At 50.4% G+C, this 16,357-nt stretch overlaps 1 protein-coding gene across 1 annotated transcript; it reads right to left on the bottom strand.

Moving 5' to 3' along the window:
• Positions 1-2,233: 2,233 nt before the first annotated feature.
• Positions 2,234-16,053, bottom strand: PPIE (peptidylprolyl isomerase E). Its single transcript, XM_039224575.1, has 10 exons — positions 15,984-16,053; positions 14,944-15,042; positions 13,121-13,164; positions 12,639-12,665; positions 11,416-11,497; positions 10,851-10,951; positions 7,563-7,686; positions 3,920-4,105; positions 2,816-2,958; positions 2,234-2,632 (listed from the first exon to the last, which is right to left on the bottom strand). Exons 1-10 carry the CDS (start codon positions 16,012-16,014, stop codon positions 2,564-2,566), a joined length of 906 nt encoding a protein of 301 aa, XP_039080506.1. The 5' UTR covers positions 16,015-16,053; the 3' UTR covers positions 2,234-2,563.
• Between the last annotated feature and the right edge of the window lie 304 nt (positions 16,054-16,357).

The following is a 16,357-nucleotide window of genomic DNA, read 5'->3' as shown; positions in this document are numbered from 1 at the left end:
GTCCTGAGGCTGAAGCAGTGCACACGCAGACCAGGAGGCCACCTCAGACGGGAGCCAGGCAGACCCAGGAAGGCCGCACGGCGCCCTTGGGTACACTTCCGATGGACCAGAGCCTTCCCAAGTAACGGGGTTGGTGGTATGCTGTAAGCAGCTGAATCGGGTAGCCAGGCCACTGCCCCCCAGGCTCTGGGGACCCTCCTGTCTGGCAAGGAAGAGCCCTGTTTCCTTGGGTCTCTCCAGACCAATTACAGGGGCCATGACTGTGTCTCCCCCAAGGGCCTTGGGCCCCTGCCACAGGCTGAGGCTACAGCCCAGTAAGCCTCCCAGGACCCCACTTAACTAGGAGGAGGCAGGCCGAGCTTCCTAACCCAGCTGCCATGTTCTGGCCCTTTGCAGCCATGTCACCCAGGCCTTGGTTAACCTCTGTGTATAGTTCTTCCCTGGATACAGGATAACACCAGCACTGGGAGGGGCACTGGCACTCCGTGGGTGCTACCAGGGAACAAGAGAAAGCAACAAGGTCATCACCGGAGTCCGTCCCCTCTTGGGAGGTGGCTATGCCACGCCCTTCATACACATCCGTTCCTGGTGACTGGCCTGTGATGCCATAGTTTGCCCTCAGAGTGGGGGCCTCTGCTTTGAGGGAAGGTCTCCTTTGGGAGCTCTGTAGGGTCAAGGGTAACCATGTGGTCCATCTTAGCCACAAGGAGACAGAAACCCCAAGCAGGAACTCAGCCAAGGGCTGGGAGTTCACTGGACACACGGAAGCCAGAGGAAGGGCTAGCAGGCCATCGTCTCCCACAGGAGCTATCCTGGGGTCACGAGGAGTGGGAGGCACCAGGCTCATCCAGATCTCAACTCAAGATGAATAAGCCCAGCCCCGTGGATGCTGAATGGTCCCAGCAACCCAACCAGAGAGGTGCCTAGTGACCACAGGACTCAGTCCCTGCTCGGGCCTTCAGCAGGTGAGGGATGCTTGAAAGCCACCTCACTGAGCAATATACCGAAAGAGCATGGAGAGAGAAGCCAGCCTGACTTGAGCTCCGAGCAGTGGCTGCATTAGGAGGACCAGACTGTGAGCTCAGCATGGGCTGAGCCCATTTGCTTAAGCCATCAGCAAACTCTTTCTGCAAAGGTTCATGTCATAAACATTTTAGGCTTTGAGGGTGTGTTGGTTACTTTTATGTATCAACCTGGCTAGGCCACCACGCCAGTGTCTGGTCAAACACCAGTCCAGATGCTGCTGTGAAGGTACTTTTCAGATGTGACTAATATTTAAAGCCACAGGCTTTAAAGCAGATTACCCTCCAAAAGGTAGATGGGCCTCATCCAATCAAAGGCCTCTGAGAGAGAAAAGACTGAGACTGCTGGAGAGAGGAGGACTTCCACCTCTAGAGAGCCTTCACACTTGAATTGCAACACCAACTCTTCCCTGGGTCTGAGCCCGCGTGCCTCCCCTACAGAGCTCTGACTTGCAAGCCCCACAATCACGGAGCCAAGTCCTTAAAACGTCTCTCTCTATGCACATATCTACACACATCCTATTGGCTCTGATTCTCTAGAGAGCTCTCACATGGGGGTCATACAGTATCTGTCACCAACCACTCAGCTCTGTCACTGTGATAGGGAAGCAGCCGTAGAGAATATGCAAACACACATGTGGCTGTGTTCCAATCACTTTATGCACAAAAAAGGCAGCAGGCTGGATTAGACCCATGTAGTTGGGTGACATCCTGTCTCCAGACAAGTAAGCACAGTGCGTGGCACAGAGAAGGCGTTACGAGTTATAAAGCATCGCGTGAAAAATTCTGTACAACCGGGGCACCGGGCTGGCTCAGTCAGTAGAGCATGGGACTCTCGACCACCAGGTCGAGTTCAAGCCCCATACTGGGCACAGAGCTTACTTAAAAAAATTCTATAGAGTAAATGTGAAGAAATAAACAAATGAATCGTGGAGAGTGAGAACTACACTTGCTGCCTACAAGGCGGGCCAGCGTGAGTTTAGGGGCAGAGGCAGCAGAAGACAGGGACTTCTCCACCATCTTTGATTTCCACCATCCTGACAGTGATCTGACAAGGGCACCTGGCTTGAAGATATATTACTTGGCATCTCAGGGAACCACCCAAGGGAGGAAAGAAAAGCCATGCCCCATCCCTTTGCCAGCCCAATTCAGCAGGACACTTAGCCGTAGACGCACTTTGACCATTCCTAGGAACTGGCTGGACGCGGCAGTACAAGAACTCGGGTTTATTTTACCACAAGAAACGTCCAGGAGCCACACTGGCGGGCCTAGGAGAAGCCGTGGCAGCAAAGGCCCGGAGAAGGCCACGCACAGCCTGTCCACGGCTGGGAAGGCGGCCCCTGTGCCGGCTCCCGGGCCCACGGCCACACCTGGGAAAGAGCCAGAGGGAGCCCAGGCTTGAGAAGAGCTGCTCCAAGCTGACCCCAAGAAGGGCCACGACACAAACCCCTGGTTGCCACCAATGGGAGGGACACCGCAGGTGCTGGCTCTCAGGCTGACGGCTCCTGGACACGCAGGGTCAGTGCCGAGACTGCGCGGACTCACACGTACTCCCCACAGTCGGCGATGATCACCTTCTGCTTTGGCTTCCCATCCTTGCTGCCCTGGGCCTTTGTGGGGACAGAAGAGGGGGAGAAATGAGGGAGGGTGGAGAGTAAGGAGCGGCTCTTGGATACCCTGCCCATCGGCCCACCCCTCCCTGAGCAGAGGCAGCCCTCCTTGGGAGCAGCCGTGGCCCCTGTCTCCAGCTCTCCTGCAGGGCCACGCACCCCGGGCCCGGGGAAGCCACACACCTCAATCTGCTGCAAGACGTCCAGGCCGTCTGTGACCTCCCCGAACACCACGTGCTTGCCATCCAGCCAATCCGTCTTGTCACACGTCAGGAAGAACTGGGAGCCGTTGGTGTTCGGGCCGGAGTTGGCCATGGAGAGCAGGCCTGGGGGAGAGAAGGAGCACATGAGCCCCTTCTCCCCCGGCTCCCGGCAGTCGGAGGGACGTCTGTACAGTAAACGGGGAGGGGTAAGCGCTGCCGGGAGCTGGCACGGGAGGAGGGCCGCGAGCTGGCTACTGGCAAGATGGATGCTGTCGGCATCGGGTGAAAGTGGCTTCAGTAAATGGTGGGGCTGGAAGCGTGGCTGAAGGGGGACAGACAGAGCAAAAGGCAGGGGGCATACACAACTTCTTCAGGAAGTTTTACCTAAAAGGGGATTAAAAGGCATGGGTGACAGCTAACAGGGACAAAAGTCAAAGGACTTTTTTAAAACGGATACCACACACGTTTACATGGATGGGCTGATCTAGCAGGGCAGGGGGTGTGGATTACACAGGAAGCGGGGGGACAACCATGAAGCCAGGCTCCTGGTAGGGGAGCTGGGATGGGGTTCAGGCCACAGCTTGTCCGCCCTGAGGGAAGGCGGAGCGGGCCCGTGTCAGGAGACTAGGAGAGGCCATGCTTGGAGTGTGACGTGGAGGCTTCGGGAGTGGAGGGAGGGAGGAACCGTCATCTCTGACTGGGACTGAGCATTAGTAACTACGGGACTCGAGAACCAAGGGCCCCTGAAGAAGTGTGGTCATAAGTTTCAAGATGACCATTCATTATAGTTGTTTTTCTCCAGTTGCTGGGGGACTAACCACTAAGAGAGAGAGGAACGTCTGACAGAGAGACAGGGCCGCAGGGCCGGGGGACTAGGAGCTCACAAGCTGGGCCCCAGGGGGTGCGGACAGGGAGGGGCAGTGTGTGAATGGAAGCCGCTTCCCCGACAGGCCGCACGCAGGTGCTGGGTCACCAACCAGTCTGCCTGCAGACCCGAGCCCTCCGCCCGAGCCACGGCCCGCTGCTCCAGCCACACAGCCACCGGCCTGGCCCCACGCGCCGCCATGTCCCGATCGGGTCCCACCTGGTCCCGTGTGTTTGAGGATAAAGTTCTCATCGTCGAATTTCTTCCCGTAGATGGACTTGCCCCCAGTGCCGTTGTGGTTCGTGAAATCGCCGCCCTGGCACATGAACTGCGGGATGATGCGGTGGAAGCTACTTCCCTTGAAGCCAAAGCCCTTCTCGTGGGTGCACAGGCATCGGAAATTCTCTGGCATGGAGACGGGATAAAGTGCCGAGGTTAAAAAACAGAGCGGTTCCTCGGGCCTTGGGCACACCTCGCCTTGTAGTCCACGTGAGACGCAGAAGTGAGTGACCGAAGCCAGGAGTGAAATGCCGGTGGCCGCGAGGCCTTATGGAGTCCCAGCCAAGCTGCTTTGACCACGTGATGAGGTGCTTTGTGACAGGCTGTGCCGTAGACCCGGCGGCCGGGGGGATCTGCGCCACCTCTCCTGTCCCAGGATCCGAACGCGGGCCCAGGAGCAGATGGGTGGCATCGGGAAACCATGATGCTGAGCACAGAGCCTGCTTAAGATTCTCTCTCCTGGTTTCTGTCCACCCCCTCCCCGGCTTGCATGCACGCTCTCTCTCTCAAAAAAAAAAAAAAAAAAGAAAAAGAAAAAGAAACAGAACAGATGAACATAGGAGGAGGGGAAAAAAAAGAGTGAGGCAAACCCTAAGTGATGAATCCCTCATTTCTACTCCTGAAACTAATAACTGATATTATATGTTAATTCACCAAAATTTAAACAAAAAATTGAAAACTTAAAAAAAAAAAAAGGAAAGATGGATCTTAATTAAGTCAGAAGAGCTGAGAAGCAACTCACTTCATGTTGCAGAAATGCTAAAAGCTCAGGCACAAGGGTGAAGGTGGTCTGGCAAACTGGAAAGCTGTTTGAAAGCCTGTGTAAGAAAGTAGCTAACCCCCTCCCCCGGCAGCTGGCTGGAATTCTACTCTCTGGTAGGTTAAGGTGGAGGGTCTCTGGACTGGGCTCTACTACACGTAGCCGAGGGCTGAGGTACTGTCATGACAAATGGAAATTAAGTGAAAGTTTATATACTGCCCTGTCCCTCCCGACCAAGAAGGCAAACAGGTGGATGCAAGAGCCTCCAGCAGATTAGACCCCTCGAGGACTCTGCTGTCCAAGAGAAGAGAAGTTAGGGAAACAGACATCCAGGGTCAGACAGAGAAAGACCCCAACTGACTCACCTCACAGCGGAGGCCTCAGCCAGCAAGCCTTACCGATGCCTAGGAAGTTTCCAAGCCGGTTGTTAGGGCCCCACTCTTAAATATGAGGAAGGCATCTAACGTGAAAAGCAAAGACCAAAACAGACAGACCAAAAAGGGAACAAAACGTAACAAAACAACTCAGGAAAAAGGGACTTGAAACATAAGCCACAGGAAGAAGAAACTTTAGTAACGTCCCCAGAAAGATGAAATATCACATTCGTGAGATAAGCACAGAGCGCTATTAAAAAAAAAGAATTCTGACACACACACAAAAAGACACATAGGAAGGTTCCTGAAAGAGAGAAGAGAAAACTCAGAGGGGACAAAAGTGAAGAAGTAACTGAAAGAAATCTCCCCAACCAGAGGGCAGAACACGGTCGTGTGGGTGCGGTACACAGGAGAAGCCACTCTCTGAGGACGTCCACAGCAGTCCCTGGAACCCCAGAACATGTTACGGCCAAAGAGCCTTCGCAGAGGTGACGAGGGCTACAGATGGGCCTCAAGACGGGGAAAGCAGCCCCAGTTATCCAGACGGGCCTAACAGAATCATGAACCTGTAACAGGGAAGCTTCTTCCAGCTGAGAGATTCAGCATGTGAGAGGCACTGGATCCACCGCGACTGGCCGTGAAGATGGAGGAAGGGGGTGCTGAGCCTTCAGAAACTGGGAACAGCCTTCAGCTGACAGCAGCAAGGAGGGGATACCTCAGTCCTACAGACGCAGGACACTGGATTCTGCCGACACCCTGAATGCCTCTGGAAACACTCCCCCAGGGCTTCTGGTAAGGAAGGGAGCGTTGGCCACCATCTTCACTTTAGCCTCCAAGGACTTCTGGCCTCCAGAACAGGAGACGATAAATTCGTGTTGCTGTAAGCCACTAACTTTGTGGTAATCTGTGACAGAAGCAATAGAAAACCAACACAGAGGGATCTCCACTGACTATCCAGCATGATGGATGTAAGATCCCTCCAAAGGCACATGCTTTCAGAACACAGGACAGACACCCTAGAGGCCTCTAGCACAGAGCTACCAAACAGCTCTTAAGCAGTAGCTTAAGAATCTGAATCTGCCCCTACACTATCCTACATTCTTTAAGAATTCACCCAAGGCAGGGGTACCTGGGTGGCTCAGTCAGTTAAGCCTCTGACTTTGGCTCAAGGTCATGATCGTTCAGTTTATGAGTTCAAGTCCCACATCTGGGCTGTCAGCACAGAGCCTGGAGCCTGCTTCAGATTCTGTATAGCCCCCTCTCTGTCCCTCCCATGCTCATGTTCTCTTTCTGTCTCTTGATAATAAAGGCTAAAAATAAATAAATAAACAGTCAGGCATGGCTAGTGGCTACTATATTGGACAGCTCAGCACTAGACAGAAAAAAAGGGCTTTATATAAAGGATCAAGAACCAGAAGGACATTAGACTTCTCTAGAATTCTATACCCTATCAATCAAGTGAGAAGGTACTTGTGTTTAGAGTTCAGTCTCAAAAAACCTCCCTCCCAAGCTCTTTCCTGCATATGCTACAGAAGCAGGTCTTCTACTAAAATGAGGGATACACTAAAAAAGAAGACAGCAGAGAACACAGCAGTGACACTAGCTGGGCAGAAGGCCTGGAAAGCAATGGTCCAGGCTGGAGAGAGTCAGGAGGCTGCAAGGAGGACTTTCAAAGGAGAGGGAGGAGGCGTCTGGGTGGCTCAGTTAGTTAAGCATCAGACTTGGGCTCAGGTTATGATCTCACAGGTTGGGAGTTTGAGCCCCACATCGGGCTCTGTGCTGACAGCTTGGAGCCTGAAGCCTGCTTCAGATTCTGTGTCTCCCTCTCTATCTGCCCCTCCCCTGCTCACGCTCTGACTCTCTGTCTCAAAAACAAATAAACATTAAAAAAAATTAAATAAATAAATAAAACATAAGGAGAGGGAAAGCGAATACCTGGTGTGTGTGAACATGAGAGATTCATGCAGGCAGCAGGATTCGGGAGAGCATCAGGAATAAATGCACTTACTAAGCTTGCTTGAAAACAAGACATTGATGGATCCCAGGAAAACAAAATGGTGTGTGTGAACAGAAATTACTACGGTATGATGTCAAACAGTTAAAATAACCTCCGACTTAACCAAGCTTATGGTCACTCTATATATAAAGAAGATGGAAGGGCAGGGAAAGGGATTTAAAAGCTGATTCTTTATCTCCTGAAGTGGGAAGCCAACGGATGTCTAAAATGAAAAAGCCATTATTTAACATCATTGTTAAAAAATAGTGAACCAGCACCTGTAAAGCTTCAAAAATGCCTGCCTGGCCTCATTTGTTCCTAGATCCCAGGATCTGAGATGCCTCAAGTCAACGCGGGTCAGAAAGAGTGTCGAGGGCGCAAGAACCATGGCGGCGAGAACCTTGGGGAGGCCCACCGCCCCGCCGCCGGCCTCCCGCCCGGAGCCCCGCTCACCTGCCGTCATGGGAACGACGTCCGAACGCAGGAGCATCTGGAGGCGGCCGGCTGGCTTGTTCCCGATCTTGATGTCCATGTAGACCTGAGGATTCGAGCGGGCCTTCTTCGCAGCGGGCTCTCCCTGGGTGCAGGAGAAACCATTAGGCTGGACGGAACTCCGACCCCCGAGTAGCAGAGCGAGTATTCTGACCGCACACCGAGAACCCAGCAGCCGCGAGCGGGCTGCAGCAAGGTGCTGACAGGGAAGGCCACGGCCGCTGCCCCCAGCCCGACACCTAGTGACAGGACACCTCAGCACCAGCCACCCCGAGCCCCACCCCGAAGGCTCATTACACTCACCCTCAGACATACCAGCTCGCTTCACCCTGCCCTGCGGTCACAGACACTTTCCTGGCCCACAGCACACAGCTCTCAGCACGTTCAAACCCACCTCCTCCAGTGAAATAAGACGCCGCCTCCTCCCTCTATGCTCAGTCCTGCACACCCACAGGCTGGCTACAACAGAAGCCGGAGGGCAGCCCTCTGTTGCGCTCGGAAGACAGTGGGGGAAAGAGGGGCCTTGATTTATACCCCAAGGACACAAGGCCAAGAAGAGGGTAAGGAGACATTTGCAGGCATCCCATGTGTTCCACAGAGAAAAGTCAAATGTGCACGGAGGTCTCCTGCTGTCATCGAGGACACTGTTACTATTATTTGCCACTAGCAACAGTAGCAGCAAACATTCATGCAGCACTTGTCAAGTACGGGGTACTGTTTGTATACTAGCTCATCATTTTTTTTTTAAATATTTTTGTTTATTTCTAGGGGAGAGAGAGACAGCATGAGCAGGGGAGGGTCAGAGAGAGAGGGAGTCACAGACTGAAACAGGCTCCAGGCTCTGAGCTGGCAGTCAGCACAGAGCCCGACGCGGGGCTTGAACCCACGAACCGCGAGATCATGACCTAAGTGAAAGTCAGATGCTTAACTGACTAAGCCACCCAGGTGCCCCTAGCTCATCAATTCTTAATAACCACCCTAAAGAACAATCAGTACTGCTCTTTATCCACATTTTACAGGCGGGGAAACTGAGGTACAATGAAGGTCAGTAACTTGCCCAAGGTCAGAGAAGCGGTTAGGTGGTGAAGCTGGATTTCAGGCCTAAATCATCCCACCCCACTCCCGAGCCCAGGCTCTTAATCTCATTCGCCCACCTCACTTTTTAATTCCTAAGATTTAATACAAGGCCCCTACACTCACAGAATTACTGCCTAGAAAGGGACAGGCAAGAAACACCAGAGTAGCCTGCAAAAATGCAAAGACTTAGAGTGAAATAGAGACTGGCATGGGTGAGTGGAAGGGAGACAGTGAGGTGGGAGGAGGAACTGGGGAGCAGCCTCCAACTTTCTCCCTCGGGACAGAGCGATGGGAGCCAACTAACAGTGCTTAGCAGGAGTCAGGGGCAAAGTCTGTGCTTTATTTATTTATTTTAATAAAATTTTTTTTAACATTTATGTATTGAGAGACAGACCATGAGCCAGGGGAGGGGCAGAGAGAGAGGGAGCTACAGATTCTTACTCAGTCTGTGCTTTAAACAGATCATCCCAGCTGTCCTGATGAAGGACTAGACAGGTGGGCAGCTCAGTCCTGCGCACCCACAGGCTGGCTACAACGGAAGGTGGAGGGTAGCTTCTGCAATTATCCGCACGAGGCTAACTGGGGCAATGGGTCAAACCGGGAAGGGACTCAGCAAAGTCTTAGAAGAAAACTTGGCAGCATTTGAGGATGTGCTGGCTCTGTTTAAAAAACATTTTTTTCCCTTTTTTTTTTTTTAATGCTTATTTATTTTTGAAAGAGAGAGAGAGAGACAGTGTGAGCAGGGAAGGGGCAGAGAGAGAGGGAGACACAGAATCTGAAGCAGGCTCCAGGCTCTGGGCTGTTAGCACAGAGCCCGATGCAGGGCTCGAACTCACAACCTGTGAGATCATGACCTGAGCCCAAGTCAGAAGCTTAACCAACTGAGCCACCCAGGCACCCCTAAAAAAGTTTCTTTTAATGTTTATTTTATAGAGAGAGAGACAGAGACAGAGTATGTGCAGGGGAAGGGCAGAGAGAGAAGAAGACACAGAATCCGAAGCAGGCTCCAGGCTCTGAGTCATCAGCACAGAGCCTGATGTGGGGCTCGAACCCACGAACTGAGAGATCATGACCTGAACCGAAGTCAGACATTTAACCGACTGAGCCACCCAGGCACCCCAGCGCTGGCTCTGTTTTAAAGAAGGGTCTAAGGTTACTCCTCAGACTGTGAAGGCCATGTGTGGGCTCTGCTTTGCAACCAAATTTCTGGCTTGGGTCGGTGTGTGTGTGGCTGGATGGTGGTAAACCGACAAGACGGAGAACAAGATTAGAGAGAGGAGAACACCCATGCTAGGTAAGTCTAGGCCGCCTGTGAGACTTGCAGCCGAAAGTTCTAAAAGCTACACACTAGAAACAGAGGCCAGGAAAGGCAACAGCACGGGAGAGGCTGCAAAAAAAACCAGTGACTGCTGGGGCGCCCGGGTGGCTCAGTCAGTTAAGCGTCTGACTGCAGCTCAGGTCATGATGTCGTGGTTTGTGAGTTCGAGCCTTGCGTTGGGCTCTGCACTGACAGCTCAGAGCCTGAAGCCTGCTTCAGATTCTGCGTCTCCCTCTCTCTCTGCCCCTCCCCCGCTCGTGCTGTCTCTGTCTTTCAAAAATAAATAAACATTAAAAAAAAAAAGAAACCAACCAAGTAGAGAAGGGGCGATGGAAAGAGGGAGAAAGACACCATGAGCCAAGAAGGAAATCTAAAGAACAACAGTCACAAGGAGGAGAGGGGCAGCTCGGAGTCGGGAGGGAGCACTGGCAGGCTCCTCCTGGGAAGGGAGAGCCTCGAACCTGCGTAGACTGAGGGAAGACAACAGCACCCCGGCCTGCCTCCCCTGAACCGGGGCAGCGACAGGGAGACCGTGAGCCTCTGCAAAGCACTTCAGTGAAGGAGGGACTGGGCAGGAGGGGTGAGGAGGAGCACTCGCTCACCTTCCTCACCTCAGGTTTCCTCCTCATCAGCACGCAGTCCCAACGGGGGACTAGGCAGAGGGGGGCCTCTCACCACATAGGGCACGAGGCTAAGAGAACTAGAGTCTCTCACTCACTCACTCAATACCACCTTCAACACAACACCAAGAGTCTTTCATTCTCTCTACTTTTGTATATGTATTTGCAAATTTCTGTAAAAACTTTAAAAAAAAAAAAAAAGGTTCTTGTGGAAGCACCTGCCTTCACTCTCACCTCCTGGGTCTCCATTTTGGGAGGCTCTGACCCTTCTTCCTCTTTATTCTCTTCGAGAGTCTTCCCGGAAAACTTCTTCAACCAGTCATCATCTGACCACACTGGAAGGAGAAGAATTGAACAAATGCTAAGAAATTCTGCTCACTAGCTGCTTTGGTCAGTAAAGTGGAACATAGTCCCTGGCCCTCTGAGTCAGAAGCTTCCACTGAGGAACTCCCAAGGGTAAGGAAAGTTCCCAACGGCAACGTCCACCCTGAAGTCCAGCTTGTACGAGGCTAAGTACAAAAATGACATCAAGAGTGAAGGCGCAGCCTCGCCAGTTCCAGCCCTTGATGAATGAAGCACCAAAAAACTGGTGCTTTCACGATGTAGACAGTCACCCTGAAAACCTCAAACTCTTTTCATTGCCCACAAAGGTGGCGCATGCCCTTTGCCAACATGAACCATCCTCTACTATCCAATTGGAGCAGCATTCAGTGCCTACTTCCAAGGAAACAGGAATAAAAATGCAGCTAAGGCCACACCGGAGGATGTGTTGGGAGAATCTGCAGTTGCCCCCACTCACCCGGTCTGGAGGAGCCTTCCTTAATCCTCATTGGCTTTGCCAAATTGACACGAATTGTCCGTCCAAAGAGCTCAGATTCATTCTGAAAAGATCGAAAATCCAGCTGCTTAGACTCGTGTCAGGATAAAAGAGTCAGACGGCTTTGCATTTGCTTCTAATACATCTGACACACGCTCATGCTTTATCCTCCCTTAATCCCTGAGCCCCCACCAGCAAGCTGCGTGCCACACAGCAGCCCCGGGATTGCAATCTCCCCCGGGGTGGTGTTCCTCAAAGTAACTCCGGGTCCAGAGTGCTCTGGAATTACATGGGTGAATGTAGTGTCTGAGTACTTGGGTTCACCTTCAAAAGGCAAGATCTGCTTTGAAATGGTGAGAAATGATCTCTGGAGGCTAAGGAATATATTCTGTGAACGGGTACCAGAACAGGAGTAAAGGAGAGCTTTATCATCCGAAGATAGCTGGTACCAGGAAAGGTCACTTAACATAAATCCATTTAGAGCAGCGAAGACAACTTCCGTGTAAAAAGAGGAGGAAAACAAAACAAAACAAAACAGACCGGGACTTTATTGTGATGAAACTAAAAATAAGGGAAATATATTTCTTACAAATTTCAGGTTTAACTATGTACTAATTTGTAGAGCAAAGATGTAATGGGTGCTGATGAGTTTGCAGTGTTTTTTTCAACAAAATTCCATCAATAGTTGACATCATGCACTTCCTAGCTGATATGAAAATCACAAAGACCTCAGAGACACCACAAATACTCCAGAGATTCACCACTATTCCCAGAGACCTCTCCAGGGTATTCAAATCTTCTGCATGGGTAACACACTCTGCTATTATCCTTACTGAATTTCTCTTCTTACTTGTCATTGGTCTGACGCTTCATGAAATTCGGCCTCTTTTGCAAAATGTGTGATTTCACCGTGCAATCAACTTACATATTGTTTGTGATTTATTGTCCTAGACATGGGGTAGCCTGTGAGAGACGGGCCAATAGGGATGATTAGAATTTATATCACTGGTGAATGGGGAAGACCGTCTGAGTAAGGACCAATCTTATAAGTGATCAATTCACAGTGCATATTTGCACACGATGACAATTTGTACTTCCCCGTGCAACCCTGTAACTTCGGAGGTTCAGCAAACCAATCTAGGCATAGGGACTCTCTATACCACCAGAAAGCAACTTGAGTTAGGAACGAAGATTCTCAGCCATACCATGTTGTCAATAGCTGCTGCTGCATCCTGCCAAGACAAGACAAGGTACAAGTTTAGCTTCCTGTGGTGTCTAAACACATACTCGGCAGCAGAAAAACAAAATAAAAAACAAAACAGGAAAAAGTCACATCTATACCTCCTGCCTGGGTTGTATGTGTGTCTAACAAACACTTCAGCAATCTGCCATCTAGAGGAAGGCCTAAGAAATAATCACCAGCGTGGTCAGGCAGGAATGAATGCTCAATGAGCAGGGCTGCAGGGGCTGTGCAGAGCAGAGCGAGAGGGCCAGGTCTGTGTTGTTAACCGTATAAATGTTATTAACTAATGGGAAGCTTTCCATTAAGCAGCACTTCACATCTCTATGGAAGCCTCAGCAAGGGGCCTAGACACCTAATCAAATGGAGACCGGCCCCCTCTGTAATCAGTAACAGCACAACACAAGCCAAACACTAACAACCAGAAGTAACATAGAATTTTCTCACCTCTGCCAACTCAAATTCAACAAAAGCAAATCCTCGGTGCTTTTCTGGAGGGGGGTTAAAAAAAAAAAAAAAGGGAAAACAAAACAAGGAATTACCACTGGGGGCAATGGGAAGAAATATGGTCACAAGGAAAGGGAAGTCAATCATATCCAGATGCTAGAAATTCTACCCAATCACTGTTTTGGAAGAAGGAATCTCCTTCTTTGATTCTTCCCAGTTTGAACAATATTTCCAGCAATATTGAACTCTGTCTTTTAGAAAACACGGCTAAAGGATAAACTGTACTTTTAATCTTTAAGGCATTCAATTCTTACCAAAGCCAAATTAAAGTCTTAACCTCTGCATACAAGGCAAGTAGAAAAATTAAGTTATTTAAGTTATCAATTATTGGTCCCAAATACACATTTTGAGCATCAACTTTGCGTAAATCATGAATCTTAAAACCTGGATTAGCATGCTCACTCTTTATCCTCAGAAAAATGCTGATCTAACTAAAAACGCCAAGCACAACAGTGCTAATCTAATTAAACCAACTAACTTCAGAGAACCACTATAACCTTATAGGTGTACCTTGCTTTATTGCACTTTGCTTTGTTGTCCCTCAAAGATACAATCTTATACAAACTGAGAAGGGAACCCTGAATCGAGCAATTCTGTCAGCACCAGTTTCCCAACAGTATTTGCTCATTTCGTGTCTGTGTCACATTTTGGTAATTCTCACAGTATTTCAAGATTTTTCATCATTATTTTATTTGTTATGGTGATCTGTGATTAGTGATTACAACTCTCTGAAAGTTCATGTCATGGCTAGCATTTTTCAGCAATAAAATATGTTTTAATTAAGGTGCTACACTGCTTTTTTAGACATAATGTTATGGCACACTTAATAGACTACAGTAGAGTTTAATGTAACTTTTATATGGAAAACCAAAAAATTCATTTGATGCATCTTACTGCGATATTGGTTTGACAGCAGCGGTCTGGAACCAAACCCACAATATCTCCAAAGTCTGCCCATATTGTTTTTTACAGATAAAGATCCCAGGCCCAGAGAGTTTAAAGACCTTGCTAATAATCATGCAGGATTGGTGACTGATCTATGCCTAAAACTCCAATCTTAAAAAAGGCAACAAAAAGAAACCAGAAAAACTGCACTGTACCTGTGATAGCAATTGAAGGAAAACTCCCCCAGGTAAGCAGAGGCCAAAGCCCCTCAGTTGATGCTGACCTTCCCCGCTGTCCTGATTAACAGTACAGCTGCCAAGAAAGAAGCAGGGGAGGTAGGGTACCCAGCAGGTCGTTTGAAAGAAGTCTGATCTCGGGGCGCCTGGGTGGCTTATTCGGTTAAGCGTCCAACTTTCACTTAGGTCATGATCTCGCGGTTCGTGGGTTCGAGCCCCGCGTCGGGCTCTGTGCTGACTGCCAGCTCAGAGCCTGGAGCCTATTTCAGAGTCTGTATCTCCCTCTCTCTCTGACCCTCCCCTGCTCACGCTGTCTCTCTCTCTCTCCTAGAAATAAATAAAAATATTAAAAAAAAAGAAAAAAAAAGAAGAAGTCTGATCTCGCTGTAGCTCAAAACCTATCTTCCTACTGGGCTACTGAAAATGTTTTCTCGCACTCAACAGATGGGGCCTCCCAAGTTATGTTTACAACCACAAGCCTCAGGACATTCCTTCTGTGTCCAGATCACGATCATGCTGCCCTACTGAGGCACCCTCTTGAACTTTCCTACGTTATCAACCATATTTGGAATGCATATTTAGAATGTTTCCAAATTATTTTCCTCTTAGGGTCTGAACATGAGAGACATGAAAAGGACTCACCTGTTTCATAATCCAGAGGAATCTGAATATCTGTGATGTCTCCAAAAGGGATAAAAGCAGCATGAAGAACTTTGTCGTCCACCTCTTCTGCCAGCCCACCTGAAAAGAAGCCAAGCGCCTTCTGAACCACTGTCTTCCATTCTCTTGAGAAGTCCCTGCAGCCCAGTTAGCATGCGACAGCCAAGGAGAGGGGTTGCTCCATCCAGTCCTTTGGGTACAAAAGCACCCTTCTCATTTGCTCCCTCATCCGTACTTAATGAAACACACCTCTTCACCCTTCTCTCAGAGGCTCATCTGAGGGCCAGGATTACTGCAAGACTTCTTAACTGGCCTCCCTCTCCTCCCCACACAGCCAGCTGGAGCGATCCTGGGATCATGCAGATTTTAGCCCATTACTTCTTTGCTTAAACTCCTTCAAAGATTTCCCACTGTCCTCAGGATAAAGTACAAACTCCTTAACAGCGTACACAAGGCTCTTCATGACCTGAGCCCCGCCAACGTCTTCACCCTCTTTCCCTTTGCTTCCTCAATTCCCTGGGTTTCCCCCAAAATGACCCCTATGCCCCACGTATAAGTCTATTTCACATCTTCGGGGTTTGGCTCGTGCTGCTCCCTTTCGGGAAACACAACTGCCCCTACTTTGGCTGCAAAGCGCTCATCAAACTTTGCTATTGATGTCGCTCTCACTTCTACCGGGCAAATCAGGGAACTCCTTCCTTTGGGGCAGGGGCTGGGACTGAGCCATTGCTGCAGTGTCGATAAAATGAATGAGCGCGAGGATCTGGAGCCTCATGATACTCTTCTAACAATCCTCCGGGTCCAGGGGGTGAAGGGGTTCCTGTTCGAGCTCAGCCAGCTTGAAAGGGAGCCGGAAAGACCGCTACGTCTCGGGCTAACTCCCTGAAGCAAAACAATACTGCCATCGATCCCGCCTAGACAGCTGCTCGCCGCCCTCCGCGTTCGTGGACGCGTCCTGCCCCACGCCGGGAGCCCTTCCCCGCGGGTTCGCCCCGATTCCGCCTAACTCCGAGCCTGCTCACCCACGTACAGCACGCGCTTGGTGGTGGCCATCTTGCTCCCGCGCTCACCCGCCGGAAGCCCGAGTTCAGCCCGCCCTTCCTCAAGGCCCCGCCCCCGGGCCCGCCCCGGCCTCTAGGCGCTCGCAGACCTCGTCCCTGGCTGTCAGTCAGCGTCCGGGCGGTGGGAGGTGCCCTGCCGTGAGTGAGCTGCAGCGCCCCGGCGCGGTAGGTGCTGGTACTGGCGCAAACCGGCCTCGGCCAAATCCTCTCCGCGAATAAAAACCATCAGTAAACTATGGGCCACCCTCGCCTACGTGCCCTCGGACAACGTGCTTCAGGTGCTTTTTACTTTTTTTTTCTTAACCCCTTGTTTAATATTTATTGTTATTTATTTA

Source organism: Hyaena hyaena, unplaced genomic scaffold (genome assembly GCF_003009895.1).
Source record: "Hyaena hyaena isolate Hyena2069 unplaced genomic scaffold, ASM300989v1 scaffold_1681, whole genome shotgun sequence".
NCBI classification, from domain to species: Eukaryota; Metazoa; Chordata; class Mammalia; order Carnivora; family Hyaenidae; genus Hyaena; species Hyaena hyaena.
This window is presented reverse-complemented; position numbering and strand designations above follow the sequence as displayed.

Excerpts from the sequence above, each read along its gene's own strand:
- PPIE (XM_039224575.1), bottom strand. The coding sequence starts at position 16,014 with ATGGCCACCACCAAGCGCGTGCTGTACGTGG. Across the intron at positions 2,959-3,919 it reads CCTCAAACACACGGGACCAG|GCCTGCTCTCCATGGCCAAC; the intron begins GTGGGACCCGAT and ends TCTCTCCCCCAG. Across the intron at positions 2,633-2,815 it reads ACGTCTTGCAGCAGATTGAG|GCCCAGGGCAGCAAGGATGG; the intron begins GTGTGTGGCTTC and ends GTCCCCACAAAG.